The 16938-nt window shown below is 32.8% G+C and overlaps 2 protein-coding genes across 8 annotated transcripts; both read right to left on the reverse strand.

Annotated features, from left to right (window-relative positions):
* Positions 1-4268: 4268 nt before the first annotated feature.
* On the reverse strand, positions 4269-12274 carry LOC118051187 (carbon catabolite repressor protein 4 homolog 6). Of its 7 annotated transcripts, XR_004688001.2 has the most exons (15): positions 12115-12272; positions 11527-12036; positions 11348-11413; positions 10735-10787; positions 9640-9721; positions 9471-9520; positions 8333-8414; positions 7706-7798; positions 7561-7593; positions 7367-7473; positions 6330-7272; positions 5764-5849; positions 5314-5398; positions 4611-4806; positions 4269-4425 (listed from the first exon to the last, which is right to left on the reverse strand). XR_004688001.2 is itself a non-coding variant. In XM_035061761.2 (14 exons), exons 1-14 carry the CDS (start codon positions 12196-12198, stop codon positions 4723-4725), a joined length of 2355 nt encoding a protein of 784 aa, XP_034917652.1. In that variant the 5' UTR covers positions 12199-12274; the 3' UTR covers positions 4497-4722. The 7 variants fall into 7 exon arrangements, 6 of the variants coding, with proteins under 6 accessions (XP_034917652.1, XP_073262365.1, XP_073262364.1 ...); XM_035061761.2 differs by lacking the exon at positions 4269-4425 and having other exon boundaries at positions 4497-4806; positions 11527-12033; positions 12115-12274; XM_073406264.1 differs by lacking the exon at positions 4269-4425 and having other exon boundaries at positions 4497-4806; positions 9471-9517; positions 9640-9715.
* A 786-nt stretch (positions 12275-13060) lies between these two features.
* LOC118051186 (uncharacterized) lies at positions 13061-16012 on the reverse strand. Its single transcript, XM_035061754.2, has 3 exons — positions 15774-16012; positions 13991-14113; positions 13061-13556 (listed from the first exon to the last, which is right to left on the reverse strand). Exons 1-3 carry the CDS (start codon positions 15925-15927, stop codon positions 13345-13347), a joined length of 489 nt encoding a protein of 162 aa, XP_034917645.1. The 5' UTR covers positions 15928-16012; the 3' UTR covers positions 13061-13344.
* Between the last annotated feature and the right edge of the window lie 926 nt (positions 16013-16938).

Below are 16938 nucleotides of genomic sequence, written 5' to 3' on the forward strand. Positions count from 1 at the left end.
CTTTTTAATAAATCCAATCCCTAAAAAATCAATTTATTTAATTATATAGGTTGTATTTGGGGATGCAGTTTCAACCGTGTTTCTTAAAAAAATAATTTTTTTATTTAAAATTAGTTTTTTTTATATATTTTTGGATCGTTTTAATATACTAATATAAAAAATAATTTAAAAAAAATAAAAAAATAATTTTAATAATTTTTTTTAAATAACCACTACTGTACTTTTAAGTAACCTTGGAATCCAAAACCTAACCAAGTTCATAATTAATTAAATAAAAAATCCCAAGACTTACAATTACGCACCTCTTTAGAATTTCCTCTCTCGTCAAAACTACCTCTAGTATTTTCCTACCAAACTACCTTTTCTTTTTTTTTCTTTTTTTTAATGTGAACTTGTTGAACTACTCTCACCACAGATGTGGCTCATAATTTTTGGCCTCATGTAAATCGTTGAACCACTCCCATGAACCCCACGGAGAACATTTCCTTCCATGGACGCTTCCCCATGGATGCTTGTGCTGCTGAGATTAGTATATTTCCCAGGTTAAAAGTTATTAGCAGCCAGCCGCCAGGGCCGGCGGCGACAAGAATTCTAGAAGGAGGCGGTGGACAACTCATCAGTCACATGCCCTTCTTCTGCAGAGTGGCTTAGCTAGCAAAACAAAAGAAACATGAAGCAATGAGCTGTTTTGACTCAAATATGCAAATATTCTGTCTAATGTGTCCCACCCAAATGGGGCGGGCATGAAGCTATGAGCTGTTTGCTTTAAATAAATTTTATCAGGGTTTTTAGATTGTTTTAATAAGTTGATATAAAAAATAAATTTTAAAAAATAAAAAATAAAAATGTTTTAATGTATTTTTAAAAAAATAATCTTTACCGCAAACTATCTTAATCCATGCTAAGTTTCTAGCTAACAAATCTTTGAGTTGATCCCATAAACCAGATCGGATCTTGTGATTATGATCTAGGCTGGACATGCCCACCAAGCAAATCGAAACTCCAATTGCATTAACTATCTAGCAGGTGGTTTATTGGTAAAAGTTTAGGATTGAGGGGTTTGCTTCCCTGTGATCTCAGATTTCAGTCACGTGGTTGCTAATATGATTGTTAATTTTAGAATCTGTTGGATTAGTCGAAGTGCGTGTAAATTAATCTGGATGTCCACATTAAAAAAAAAAAAAAAAAACCTCCAATTGCAGTTACCTTGATGTATGTTTGTGTTATTGACATCAGTAGTGTGTTCCTCAAGATCATTGTACAGAGAGTTAGATTTCAATTTCACGTCCTTGACAACACCTTCATGGAGGTTCCTTTCGTGTTTGGATGGTGCTGTGGCTGGTTTCCTTTCTTTTGATAGCAATGATTTTGAAAAGTCATGGTTTGATCGCCATGAATCGTGGTAATTATTGCTGTCTCATTATGGACACAAACCGCTGCACTTGAAATTTTTTGTTTTTCTTCTAAAGTCGACAATAACGTGATAATTTAATGCAAGAATAAAATTATGTTACAAGAGACTGATTGTTTTAATATTTTAAAAATATTTTTAAAAAAATTAAGATTTTTTTTATTTTTTATTATTTTAATATATCAATGTCAGAAATAATTTTTTTACAAAAAAATATTTCAATACATTTCCAAATAAAAAAATACTTTTAAACACAATCGTTAGGATTATAAATAAAATTTAATATTTTTTTAATTCAAATAAAAAATTATCATTTAGGGATAATTATCTATTTTTTGTTTGATTTGTTTTTTTCTCTCTTTCTGATTTTGTAGCTATTTCTCCATTAATTTGTTTACTTAATTAAAAAAAAAATTCAATTAATTAGCTACAAATTAGATCTAGCCCAATTATCCATTCTTTGATTTTTTTTTTTATATATAAAAAAAAACTTGTCTAGTTGGTTAATAGGATTTGGCTAATCCAAGAACTATCTAATTCAAGTAAAAAAATAAAAAACCTCAAGCACTAATACATTTATAATAATAAAAAAAATTCTAACTTGTCTAGTTGGTTAATCTAGGATTCGGCTAATTCAAGAATTGGTCTCGTCCAAGTTAAAAAAAAAAAAAAAAACTCCAGCATCAATTTGTTAATTTTTTATTAAAATAATATTATTTTAATTTTTTATTGGAGTGGGCCTTCCACGACTTGAGTTTGGGTTAAGTTTTAAAATCATGTGGATATTATTCTGTCATGTAACTTATGTTATGGTATTTTTATTTTTTATATATAATTTATGTTTATATCCGAGTATACCATAGAAAATACATTGAACCCGAATGTGCGGGGATTTTCCTGGTGTGTTCTTTATTATTATTATTATTATTAACTCCACTTGTATTCCACGTCCCTATCTTGCCATTTCTAGTGATTTGAACAGAATTAAATAATAAATAATAATAATAATAATAATAATATATTAAAGCGAATGGGGGAATTAAAACTGAGGGGCCACTTGTAAATTGCCTACTAAAATAAATAAATAAATAATTGTATATGAGCTGTTTTCCTGCTGGAATAATGTATAATTGTGGTTTAATAGGTCAACACAACTCAAGTGTCACCTCGCAACTTGCAAACCTGATATCGCTTGATTTATATCTTGTTTTTCTGCAGAAATGTTTTTTTTTTTAATAATTTTTAAATATTTTTAGATTGTTTAAATGTTAAAAATAATTTTTTTTAAAAAAATATATTATTTTAATATATTTCTAAATAAAAAATACTTTAAAAAATAATTCCTAGCACGATAATAAATATACTTGAATTTGACTATCAAGTTGTGACTTGATTTTCAAGATTTAGAAGTCATTGTAGAATGGATATAGACTGCAATAAAGAAGAAACATTCATTGTCGAGCATGAATGAGTTGGAAGGTTGAGGGGTATTTTTATTTATTAAAATAATAATTAAAAAATTTATTTATTCAATACCATGGTAGAATATTTCTAACAAAGGAGAAAAATAAACAATGTCATAAAGAAGAAGCAACAATTGTCAAAGATGAATGATTTGCATAGAAATGACTGCATTCTATGTCCTCCTATCACATGCAATGAATCTTGCGATATTGTTTGTTAATTCTCATTATAATGGTTAATTTAAGTAAATTTGTTAAGAAACAACAAGATTTAAAGACAAAGGAAGAAAATAAAAAAGGTTGGAAAAATACATGCTATTTTCAAAATTAACATGAGCATTTCATTTTTACTCTCAAGTCCAAAGTTTGAGAGAGTAGTAGTTAGATTTTTGTTAAATAAAGAGAAAATACCGGTAAAATATTGATTTTGATCCTGAAAAAAATTGATCTTGATATAAATAAATTGTTTTTTATTAAAAAAGTTTTATTGAGGTATTTAGCTTTTCCATTGTATGAGAAGTTAAATTCAAGCTCATAAGATTTTTTAAATTCAAGTTTGATTTTAAATTTTTTAAATTCGGTTATAAACAGGTTTATCAGGGCTTTAGAATTATTTTTTAAGTTTTTTAGCTTAAAATAATGGGTTGAATTTAGCCCCTGTGCTCCGTCTTGCTAAATTTGTTTTTTTTTTTTTTATCCACCTATATTTTACATCAATTTCTATTCAAAAAGTTTGACTAAAATATAATTATTATTTTTTATTGGATATCATTGAAATTCCAATGTTTTTTTTATTGGATAACCTGCAACGAGACGCAAGTAAACTAACTAGTACTCTTTAAAGTCTAAATAGATTTGCTAGGAATGAGAAAGGCTTCTTATAATACGGCTGAAAACTTTGGAACATCTACTGGGAAATTGGTGAATCTCATCTATCCAGGGACTCTTTATTAGAAATTTGTTTTTTTTTTTTTAAAAAAAATCATGGTTGACAAGTAGACTTAAGGCTGAATTAAAAGTGTACTCTACTTATTTTTAGAATTAAAATTTTAATGGAAATTATTTTCTAATAAAAATACTTTAATATTAACTTATTTAACATAAATTGTGAATGAATATAAAATTAATCTTAAAATATCATTAATTGACATGCTTTGTAAGCCCAAAAATACTCTGTCATTATACCAAGATAAAATTATTATATTTTTTTTAATAATTTATATAATAAAAAGTTAAAAAATTAAAATTAAATCTGTAAAGAATCTATTTAGAATTATTGTAATAATTATAGTTTAAAGTATTTTTCGTTTAAAAATCTATTAAAATAATTTTTTTATTTTTTAAAAATTATTTTTGAAATTAATACATCAAAACAATCTAAATATATATGTATAAATAATTTTTAACAAATTTATTTTTTAAAATTTTTTAAAGAAACACAATACCGTTCCAAACTTGCTTTTGAAAAGAAGAATCTCTGGGTTAAATGGGCATTGGACTATATCCGTTATACTCTTGCTACATCAGCCACAAGAGCAAATATTAAATTTTCTGCAGAAGTAAAAACGTTGCGTTAATTTGCAGTCATTATAGTCCAAACAAAATTTTTCATGCTCAGAACGGGAATAAAATTCTCTCTTGGTAGAAAAATATGACTCAAAAATCAAATCTTTGACTAAAAAACAAAATACAGAGAAGTACAAGAGAGAAATGCTTCACAAGAGAGCAGTTCGAACCTCATGAAGAGCTATCATTTACAAATGCCGAAGGAAGACTATAAGCTGCGAGCTGAAATGGTATTTCTGAGCTTCTTCTTTAGATTGCAACCACACAAAGCCCATTTCTGTGCTATAGAACTTCCATGTTATTGTTGCTCCCATCTTTTGTGAAAGCAAATTCAGAAGCTAATGCAATGTGATCACTACCCCATTTCTGAACAACACAGCCAGCAAAATGTAACTTAAACTATTAAAAAGTGCATTCCAGAAAAATCAAATAATCAAACACTTTGCCATTTCTTTACCTAATGCTTTGAAGGATGGAATCCCAACTAAGTCTAGATTCTGGGGCTAGACAAACAAGAAGAGGCCAGACATGAATCCTTCAAAACTTAACTCACCTCATTTTAGCCCCAATTTTGAACTACCTCCAAAAACTACCACATCACCATCTAACTTGTTATCAGATTATTCGAGGATTTAATAACTTAGGTGAGGGGGGATTAGAAATAGGGATCTCCTCATCAGAGGAGAAGTGGCTTGCAAATAGACTGCCTCCTCAGCCACATATCTAATAGAAATTATGGTATACGAGGCATTTGAGATTTTTACGAGGAAGAAAAAAAGACATCAAGAACCTCGATGTATTGGATTCTTCTTGTAAATTAATTTCCAAACCCAGCAAATTTTACTATTACCCATCTTAAAAGCAAACTTGTACCTTTGTCGGGAATCCTGCTGTCCATTGCATAGCATGCTTTGCCATTGGAGCAAGCACCTTGACAGTCTGGAGACCTTCCGAATACCTGCATGTATTCAATTAAAATATAATCTTCAGAGTCCAGATCTGAAATGAGAAATAAATATGAATTTTCCCCTCACAACCACTGTTTTTGCTACATGGCAGCACTTTGCTGAAATTTTGAAATAGCCCTCTCCAAAAGTTCATAATTGGACCTGAAATTCATAATTCATTCTAAATTATCCCATCCCCCCAGTTTCTGCCACTCCCCCCGAGCCACTAGGCTAGATGTGCTTGCCACACCACAACCAATAGCAGGGCCATAAGAACCCTTCCTTAAGTAAGTTTTTCCCTGTGATTATTCAAAGAACAAAGAGAAAACTGATATGCAGAGTAGAAACAAGGAACTGCAGAACCTTTTTAACTTACCATATATAATCAACTGTGCCGAAGAAACACCTGTTGTAGCTGGTCACCAAGGGTTCTCCATTTGGGTCTCTTGTCCCATAACAGTCCTGCAAACATGCATAAATACAGAATTTTCAGTGATAAGTTATTTTACTCCCCTTGATAAGATAATACTGGCTCCCCTTTCTATATCAGTCCTGTAATTTAGTCCCTTTATAAAAATAAAGATAAAAGTTAATCAATTTCTTTTATTAGACTTTTATTCCTTGTAGATTCTGCACTAACTTCAAAAGCCAAAACCAATCAAATTCAGAGAGAACTTGCAAAATTGATATGTACGTAGTGGTGGCCAGTCACAGAGCATAATGTTCTGAGAATTCTGAGCTTTTTCAAACAGTACTATTTCATGTGATAAGAGGACATATAATTGCCATCACATGCCTTTTTCATCAGCCTTCCTACCCCAACCCTTCGCCTTACTGTTTCACTTCTTCCTCAATTACCCTCCCTCCAATCAAATTGAGTTTTAGAGGAATCAACAGTGAAAAACAATAGAAAAAGAAAAGGTGTAACATCATGCTATTTACCTCAACTTGTGTATATGTGCTTTTGAGCTTTAGCGGATGTTCCATGAACATGCAGTCTACATTGCCTGTAGCGGTCACTATTTCCATGGGGGTCCATAATGATGGATCGACTGCAGTTTTCCCTGCACCAGCACCCTCAGAATCAAATTCCAGAGGAAAATCATCCAGAACTTCGTCATCAGGTGAATCCAACTGAGAGTCATTTGGATCAGATGCAAATCGTTTTGGGGAATAATTAGGGTTGTGTGACAATGAGCCCTCCACTCCATGTAGCGCAGATAAAAAAGTACTTTGGTCTTCCCCTATTGTTCTACTTTCTGGAAATAAGTCATTTAGATCCTGAAGAGAAACATCCTCCAATAGCTTGTCATCTACATAACTAACCGAAGCATCTGAGATGTTGACTTGATAGGAGGGTGAAAGGTCAATTTTCTCATCATCAACAATTGGCTGAGATGAAGGATATGCTGAAGTAGAGACTTCAAGATCATCAAACTTTTCCCTTATATTTTCTGTATTTGTACGTGATGAATGCTCGCATGATGAAACTTGATTAAGAAGAGAAGTAGAATTTCCTCCTTCTCTTTGTTCCCTCTTGTCAGAGTAGGCATCTTCAGGATGGGAGGTCAGTGGAGGAATTGATTTGTTCATCTCATCACTCATTTGATCAACAGGTAACTTGCCCTCACCATGAAATATTGTTGAGCTTTGCTCAACTGCTTTGTACAGTTCTCTCTCTTCAACACACAGTTCACTACCTACACTCACATCCAAAGCATCCAGCACAGTTCTTGTATAGTTGGGCTGAGAGTAGTCATTAACAGAAGGAACATCTCCCAGCCTCTCATGTTGATTATTCTGCTTCTGCTTGTTTGGGAGTGTATCAGTCTGCTTGCTATCTACCATTAATGGAGCTTGAACCGAATTATCAGAGGACTGAGTCCTGCAATAGTTTGCAGGCCTTTTTTAGGGTCAATGGTCAGAAGTTCACAAAAACATCAGGGGTTACAAGATTTAGTTGACTTGTGGAAACTTACCCAGGACTAGCATTAGGATTACGACCAAAATTATATGGCCTAGAATTGCATATTTCAGCAGAAGCTTGTCCTGATACTTTACCCCTATCAATTCCTGAGAAATCCAACTGCCGGACACCAATGAAATTAACATATTGTTTGCAGTTCTTCAATCATCTAACATGGAAGTAAATAAAGGAAGAACAAAAAGTTACCTTCTGTTCTGAAATGAAGTTGTATAACGGGCTCTGATGCAAAAGCACAAACATCACTGTCATAATAAATATAACAGATTAAACATGCCATAAAAGACCAAACACACCAGATCTGAACTTTTAAGAATGCTGAACTAGAAGTGACCTTTGGAGTACAATTAAAATCGCCACAAAGAATAACCGGGGCATCATTCCAGGTTTTTGAAACAGCATGAGCCCTATCTAGAAGCATCCTGACCTGCTAGGCAAAGGCATGCTAGTCAAAGACCTAACTTACCACATTCATATGTGTTTTGACTGGAATACAAGAACTAAAATTGTAGGCATGTGAGACTAAGCATCTGGTGAGGGATCAGCTGTGAAGCTAAAAAAGTGCTGGTGTCAGTATGAGTTCCCATTTTGGGTCTTATAGAAAGAACTGGTGTCAATTTCTAAGCCAACAAAATATAATCCCTCCTGTCCCTGGCTATACACACATATCAATGATTGTCAATGAATATTAAGCCAACTCATATTCATATTAAATCGAAATGAGTTTTCTAAGCATACTTGCAAAAGCAGGAAGAAATAACATTATTTGATTTTTAATGGGAAATGGGAAGTAATAGGAAAGTATATGAATTAGTGCTTTGACACTTCGATAATGGACATCAGATATACTTTGTGATAGACTAGAAACAAAAGGGCACTCTTTTGAAAGACAGAGAGTACATATCAAAAGACTAACACATCAAAGAAAAACTGTATGGATTACTCTACAGATGGTGAATACCTGACCAAGCTTAATATCTCCTCTTTTGGGATTGTAGAGCACATGAATGTTACATATGAGAACTTTATTAGAACTGGTTGAGCTGCAAATACAGAATTCTGACTGAGATACAAATTTATCATATGTTTGAATAAACACAACAAAAAAGCATACAGTACTATGTTGGAAATTGATATTGCAAAGATCTAATTACAAACGAGTAAGACTACAAACAGAAAAAAATTGCGCCAAAATACTTGCTAACACTAATAACATTTAATGAAATAGATTTATAGATCATTTACATGACAAGTAAATCACTTAAAAACATCATTCATCACTTGCCACATCAGTTTGTAAGATTGAATGAATAACTCTTCCATTCGTATAGATTTTTCCATTGCATATAGAGACAGCAGAACTTCAAAACAAGCTATTACCAGATCTGCACAAGCAAATTATGTTGGGACCGCAAGTACATCTGAACTCAGGCTAGAGTGGGGTGTATCAATTCAAAGCGCTTGAATGGTTAAGGTGTTGATGCTACCAAATTTTAAGTGGCAGGTATAAATTCATGCATAATTGCAGCATATATAGTTCTTTTATCCACAATCACTAGAATGAGTGAGAGAAAATTCAAGTTGATCACATAAGAGATTAGCCACAAACAATGCCATCAACTTGAGTTCAAAATGCTCACCATATAAACTTATAAACCTGCCATCACAATCTCGAAAGACACTATAAACATGTCCATCTATGGAGCACATTCATAATAGCAGATAAAACTTGCCCAAACTTATGCAATGTGCAAGGTTCACAGGATAAAAATCAAATTCTACAAGATACTAAGATGAAGCAAAATTATAAAGGGCCAGCAAAAGGCAAAAGAAGACCAAGCATGATCTCCAGATGTGTTCTACATAGCTACTAAAAACCTACAAAACACAGAGTTCATATCAAGAAGAATGAAAGGATTTCCTTTTTTGTAATGATCCTTCAGAGTTTTATATTAAAAATTCTGAAGGTTTAACTTTCATGCAAGCTATTTATTGATATTGATAATAATGTTTCTGAAGTTTTAACTTTTGTGCAAGCTATTAATTGATATTTATCATAATGTAATAAATGTCTCAAACAAAATTTGTTAAACCAGTACCTTGTAGGTAGAGTTGATGTGTCTGCAGTGTTGTCTTGTCTTATTAACTGCTAAAAGAAAAGAAAAGAGAAACTGACTCAATAACATGAAAGCCACATGGACCAACTTATTCGAGAAACAGTAAGGAAAGACTTGAGGAGAAAGTTTCCAAGAAATGAAGACATGATACCTCTAGCACACATATCTGAGCAACATTATCCCGAAGTCCATGTTTATTGAACTCAATGGATTCTTCATGGACCAATCTGAACCTAACATAAACAACAACAGCGAAGCTTTAATCCCAAACTAGTTGGGGTATTAGACTACATCACCAAATGATATTTTCTCTATTCTATCAAGAAAAGACATCAAATAAAATTTTATAAAATCTCGGAAAAGGAGCAAAAGAAAGATAAATAGAGGAAAATTAAAAACTCAAACAATTGATTCCCTGGAAAAGGAAAAGAAGGAAACAGAATAAAAAAATGTAATGAATTTTGATATACCTTTCCCATCTGACAGAAGCTAAATTTGAAATAAACCACCTCAAAGAAATAAAGCAGTACAGGGTCAACCAAAATACTATGCCACTTGAAATGAGAAATACAATCAAGACAATGAGAAGTAATAAATGTGCGAATGCTTGAGGTAATTCAAATTTGAGCTTCTTTAAAGGGTTGGTATATATAGAACATTAATCATCTCACATTCTCATGTTATGCAGGTAGCACTCATAGCCCTCAAAAATATATAGCCTTTTCATTTTTCACAGCTGATTGGACATCTGAATGCCAACTGTTGTGTTGCATGCTAACTTTGATGAAGCTAGGGGGAGACACATTTATGGAAAGGTAGAGGCAATATGGTGATATGCTGCTAGAGGAGACAACCTAGAATGAACTGGGCTTCCCAATGATTGAAATTTCATGACAGTGAAATCTTGCAAAACAGTTTCCTGATGTTGACTTGTGAGCATCTGGCTCTATGCTCATAACTGAGAAAGAAGGTGCACCAGCTAAAATGCAAACAAATGGTACCACAGAAGCAGAACAGAAGAAGGATAACTTTTAGAGAAGAAAGCTCAAGGAAAATAGACTGAAATGAATGAAATTGATAAACCTTCAGGGCAGCAAGTGAATGAAACAATAGCAAGGACATCAAACCATCTTAAATAATTGTCATTATGCAGGTGTTAGCCTGATAATTCATCAACAAGCAGTGCTGTTAACGGAAACCATGAATGCCACAGATCAATGGCCACTAGAACTAGCTGGGATTTTACCTTGATGTTCTCCAAAAGACTGCACAACCATCAATTGCATTGCCAGTCCGCATCTATATGTAAAAGAGAATGTTGTCAGACCAAACTTCATAAAAAGAAACACATCTTAAGATTTTTTAACAAACTGAGTAACTGTCCTATAATGGCTTGCTGATATCTAATTCAAATTTCTCAGGCTACTGGCCATTAACCTGTTGCATACAAGAGTTACAGCTTGTAAAGATATACCATTACAGTCAAATGTGTCATGCAAGTCCCATTAAAAAAAATAAAAAAACATAAAAAATGGCAAACCTCATTATCAACCATCACATGAAACCATAAAATTACAATTACAAATCTAATAATGTAAAATAATTAGAAACAAAATAGCAAGTTTGGGGCAACAAAGACATTGGTTCCTTCCTTTGCTCGAACTCAGCTCTTCACATCTTTTAAGCTCAATTCCTGCACTTGAACTCCTTAAACTATGAATCCTCATAATCTCAAAATAAAACAAAACAATTCTTAATGCACATAAAATACATAAACCAGACAACTCAGCACATGCAAACACAAACTGGCTTCCGCATTTCATAAATAAAGGAACTAATTGCCTTGCAAAAAAACCCACCTTCCAAATTCCACTGTATCCCCGGACCTTCAACACCTCTTCCAAGTCCCCAAACCGATCAACCTCCTAAAAACAGTTACAACCAATCAAAATAAAAAACGTAGAAATAACCTCTATTACTATCTAAACCAAATGAGAGAAATTAAACACTAAATTAGATTAATTACTATTAATTAAACCTGAAAACACATTATATCTGCAGACCATAAACCAAGCTCGAAAATTATATTCCTCTTTCGCCATTCCCAATCTAACATATGCCGTGGTATATGATAATAAAGTTTGCTTCTGTGATTGATTGCTAGATAATCAGCTAATATATTATAAGAAAGAACTATAAATCTTTCAGAGTCACGAGGAGGCGCCGTTTTGGCATACTCCCAATTCCTATAATCCAACGGCTTAGCAGGCCTCTGCGGCCTGTGATTCTGGTTGAAGAACTGTCGATTGTGATTTTGATTGAACGGTGGAGAATACCAGAATATCCGGTTTTGATCGGACAGTTGTGGTGGTGGTGGTTGGCGAAATTGTTGATTTTGATAATAACGCGGAGGAGGCGGTGGAGAAGGTCGTGGAGTGAAGTTGTGGTTTGCTTCTCCTTGGAGGAACCCTAAATTGGAGTCTTCTGTATACGGACCGTTCGAAAAGGTTCTTACCCACTGATTTATGTTATTACTGCCACGGTACTGCTATTAAAAACAGTTAGAATTAGTGAAAAGAGTTAAGTAACTAACTCTTTAACAGATTTTTGAGAGGTGAGGGAGTACCGGAGGGCGGCGAGAAGACATGGAGGCGGAATCAACCGCGAAAGAGGCGGCGAGGAATTGGACAGGAGGAGCAGAGCGCTTCATGGACGGAGAGAGCCACCGTGGGGAAACTGTGTTGGACTTCAGTCGCGCAAGTAGTGTTCAAAAAATTATTTTTTATATTAGTACATTAAAATAATAATAAAAAAAAACCCCTTTCTCTAGAATAACCCATCTCATTAAAATTGAATAATATAAATATTACCGTTGATAACGGATAAAACCTTAAAAAAATGTATATCACGAATCGGGCAGCAGCTAGAAATTTTTGAAAGGCAGTTTCAAATTGCATTCCAAATGGTTTTTTTTAAGAAAATTAATTTTTTTTAAAAATATTAAATATATATTGTTAAATTATTTTGATATATTATTATAAAAAATTATTTTTTAATATATTTTCAAATAAAAAATATTTAAAAAAACAACTATTACTATATTTTCTGACACATTAAAACAACATTAATCCAACCCAATTTTGCATACCATGTGTGTATAAAAGTTTTTGGAATGGATATTAATTTTTATTTTATTTTAAAATATTTTAACTTCAAAGTTATTGTTAATTTGTTTTTTATTGAAATTTTTTAGCATAACAAAAAACAACAAAGTTTTTTTTTTTTTTTTGGTTAGAGGAGAGGTGAAGTTAACCAAAATTTCTTAATGATTTCATGCAGTCGTTTTACTAAAGAATAATACTGTAGAGCTTTCAAAATCAATGCACTCTCCATATCAACTCTGCTAATTGGTTGTGGAGTGTTATCGGCGGAGACTCGGTGGTTCATGGGATGCTTATTGACTGACAGAGTCTGTTCTTCATGAAGGAGATGCTTTTGCTGGTGGTTTGGCCTGCTAAACAGAAAAAGCAGATAAATGAAGACGAGCTGCTCTTCACAGTATGAAATCACAATTTCGATAATTGGATCTTTGATCCGTCTAAAAGACAGCAATCAGAATCTTATAAAATGCCAGACCCTTCTTAGAGCCTCAAAGAAATACAAGACTGCAAAAAGTTTGTATAACTGTTTATAACTATAACAACTCATTTGGTCCACGGATTTTGGCAGGTGAACTTTTAGCCCGTAATTTCACCAGTAGCATCCATGGAACCTCAATAGTACAACCGAACCAGGGTAAAGTTCAATATATAGGAGAAAAAAAAGCAGAGTTTCCACTGAACTACTAGCTCTGACATTATTTCTTTGTTTGAGTGATGAGTTTTGTAAGAAGATAGCAGTCAGGCGGAGTAATGTTCGTGTAATAGTTCTGGATGGTGTCCGTGATTTCAAATCCAAATTTCTTGTAAAAGTTAAGGGCATCTTCATTGTTTGTCTGTACGTGCAGGTAAATCTCAGAAATATTTTGCTTTGAGCAGAGATCAAGAACATGATTCAACAGCTTTGTACCTGCACAATCACACAAATTTGATCAGTAAATGCACCTGCCAAAACTTTCTTTCACAAATATTTGCTCTCTGTTCAGACTTGGAAGAACAAGTCCAAAACCAGAGGGCTTTTCAGAAAAGGGGTTTTGACTATTCATAAATGTAAACTACAACAGAGTTCCTGATACTTCGTGGTTCTTATTTAATATAGTGACTCTACTGCTAACAGTTTGCAAAACCTGCAAGGCCAGTTGGGAATCAGAAACAAGGAGGCAGCATGCAAACAGATAAATTAAGTTAAAAATGTTTTCAGCAATAACTGGTTCAGGTTCAAGGAGTAGGCTTTTGCCTTTTCTTTTCGACAAATTTACTTGAGCATCATTTGTGTGTCAGGATCATATTCATAATAAAAAAGCATAGACTTCTACAATAGAGGAATATAAGTGATTTGCTCACCAATGCCTAGCCTGCGATATGGTGCTAAAACACCTAATGTCATGATGTAAACGCGGACAGCTCCACCTTCTTTCTTCTCCAGTCGGCATGCAATTGCACCAACACAGATGTCACTGTAATATGCTGGAAAAAAATCCCCAAGCTCAGTACAGCTGACTTACCATGAAATGTTGCCCTCCGGCATTATATACACTGAGATAAGGTGAAAAATGCCACAATTCTTGTTTCTTTAAGTGATGTGTATACCACATTTTCAGTCATCTGTGTGGTACACATTTCTAAGAAAATGGAGAAAATGGAGGAACAATTAATTACAAGCACCATGATGTTTATTCTATAGAACCACGATGTTTATTCTATAGATCATGCAGTTAGATCTTCATGATAGATCCATAACAGAAAAACATGTTCTACACATTTCAGAACATAAAGCTAAGGCAAACATATTTGGAAGTGTTTAAACTACATTATTAATTGACATAATGTTGCACAGCAGTTATCAATTAATTATGAAAATGGCTTTAATGCATCTCGTAAGACAGAATACAAGATTTCTCCAACTGATATAAAAGTTAACAGCTAGGAAATTTCCACATTACATAACAACTCAAAGCACAAAACTAGACATGTTGCAAGTCCCAAAAAAAGAGCAATAGGTTAAAAAAAATGCAAGTCACAAGTCATTGGTTAAATTGACAATTTAAATATTTACAAAAAAAACCCACTTCCGAGCCTATTCAGATTATCAAACAACCCAATACACCATTCAAGATATTTGTTAAAAATCAGGATATCTGATGAACATATTGTGAAATAATCAAAACTACAAGAAATGTTAATTTGTGTTTAACAAAGCTTAAATGTCAATCCTAAATATTGACGTTCTGCGCCAAAGGAAATGGCTATAAATTTAAAACAACCATCCAAGTGAGGAGACATAATAAAAAATAAATTTATCAACAATTAGAATCTTGAGATGATACGCAAATTTACACAAAAAATGGAATACAGACTAAAAAAAAAACGTTTACTGAACCTATAAAACCCATAAATGAAAAGAAGAATGAGATCAACACAATTATATAGTTACATCCAATGCACAACAACGCAACAGCCAACAAAAGATTGCAAAAAGAAAGGCAAGTTTAACTAATTTAAGAACCCAAAAAGGCTACAAAAATACACAATAAAACTGGTGCCAAGGAGGTAAGAATAAACTAAATGGCCTATCATGAGTTCACGCAGAAAATAACCCGTGACGGAAACTGAAAGTGAACAAAAATATCAAAGGTAGCACGGAGGTCCCTTGTGTTGGGTTGTTTCTTTAACTTTTGTCATTCACATTTCACATGTATTAACATACCCAACAAAATTCAATAATCAAAAACATGGAAACTAGAACTAGAACAAACACAAACACAAACGCCAGGTTTTGAATTAATTATAATTTCCCTTTATTGACAGCAGCAAAAGTTCAAAGCATCAGCACTTTATATCTTAAATTCAACAACAAATAATTACAAGCCACACCAGTTTGCTAGCATTTGACATTCAAGCAACATTTTAACAAACAAAAACACTTTCTCACAAATTGAAAGAGTCCCAAAAATTCAACAAGAAAACCCACGTGGAAAAAAAGAAGAACAAAACAACAAACCCTCTAAAGAAAAACCAAAACACACAAAACCCAATAACCCATTTCACAAAATCAATAACCAAAAAAACCAAAAATAACATGCAGAAAGACACACACATATATGTTAAGAGAGAAACAATTACAAACCTAGCTTGGTGAAATCGCCAGAAGCAAGGGCATCAGCGTAATATTTTTCATTATAACGAACAGGAAAGAGAGCAACGTTTAGCTTCGTAAGCTGCATCACGTTCTTGTCTCTCACTCCATCTAGGGATATCGATACTTGACGCCCTGCCCCCATTTTAGATTTCCAAACAAACCCAGAAGATACGGAGCAACAAAGATTTGTAATATGGGGTATATAAGGCTACGCGGCTTCTGAAATCTAAATTGGGGGTTTGACAAGCAGTTATTTTCTAGTTGATTCGCTTGGATTTCTGTTCCGTTGGCAAGAATATTTTGAAGGTCCAATGGGCTTTATTAGTCCACCACTCACCACTAAGACCCAATACAGGAAGAAGACTAAGTTTCAGTTTCTATTTTGGGCTATCAAAATTTACTGCGCTTATAAAATTTAGCAATGTCCCGTGTGCTATGCGAGTTAAATTATTTTTTTTAATATAAAAAAAATATTCAGATGTTATAATATTTTTTCTAGTAAAAAAATTTAAATTATATAGAAATTAATCTAACATGGGTTCAAAAATAACTTAGAAGATGGGTAAAAACATAGTTTGACTCAAAATAAATATTTAAAATAATATATTTTTAATAAACAATGAGAGGATAACTTATTGGTCGATTTGGGCTAACCTGCTATTTACATACTAAGCCATGAGATCATGATAATCTTTATAAAGCAAATTAAAACAAATCACGAAGCTCAATTTTTAATAAATTAATGTTGAATGATAAAATTAAAAATAAATATATAAAAAAACAACCCAAAAATATAACACGAGTAAGCTCGAGTTAATTTGTCAAATTGAAAACAAATATATTAGAAAAACAACCCAAAAAAATAACTCGCGATCCAAGTTATGAAACTAGGATAACACAATGAAAGCAAATTGAAAAAAAATATATAAAGCTTAATTTTCAATCAACCTAGTATTGAAAGATGAAATTGAAAAAAAAAATCGATTAAAAACTGACTTGAGTCAACATAGGAATTAACCTGCCAAACTTGTGACCCAAATCATGAGATATAGATAACCTCACAAAAACAGACCAAAAAAATCACGAGGTTTAATTTTCAATCAACCCAATTTTGAAAGATAAAATTGAAAAAAAAAAGTTAATTAGAAAAGGA

The sequence above is a fragment of the Populus alba genome, chromosome 18 (assembly GCF_005239225.2).
Source record: "Populus alba chromosome 18, ASM523922v2, whole genome shotgun sequence".
NCBI lineage: Eukaryota > Viridiplantae > Streptophyta > Magnoliopsida > Malpighiales > Salicaceae > Populus > Populus alba.

What these genes read in the sequence shown, in the direction of transcription:
- LOC118051187 (XM_035061760.2), bottom strand. Translation starts at nt 12,198, where the DNA reads ATGAAGCGCTCTGCTCCTCCTGTCCAATTCCTCGCCGCCTCTTTCGCG. An exon ending in TGTCTTCTCGCCGCCCTCCG is followed by an intron (nt 12,037 to 12,114) that starts GTACTCCCTCAC and finishes TGTTTTTAATAG; the next exon opens with CAGTACCGTGGCAGTAATAA. An exon ending in GCACATATACACAAGTTGAG is followed by an intron (nt 5,850 to 6,329) that starts GTAAATAGCATG and finishes GCATGTTTGCAG; the next exon opens with GACTGTTATGGGACAAGAGA.
- LOC118051186 (XM_035061754.2), bottom strand. Translation starts at nt 15,927, where the DNA reads ATGGGGGCAGGGCGTCAAGTATCGATATCCCTAGATGGAGTGAGAGAC. An exon ending in TGGCGATTTCACCAAGCTAG is followed by an intron (nt 14,114 to 15,773) that starts GTTTGTAATTGT and finishes ATTTTTTTCCAG; the next exon opens with CATATTACAGTGACATCTGT. An exon ending in ATATCGCAGGCTAGGCATTG is followed by an intron (nt 13,557 to 13,990) that starts GTGAGCAAATCA and finishes GTGATTGTGCAG; the next exon opens with GTACAAAGCTGTTGAATCAT.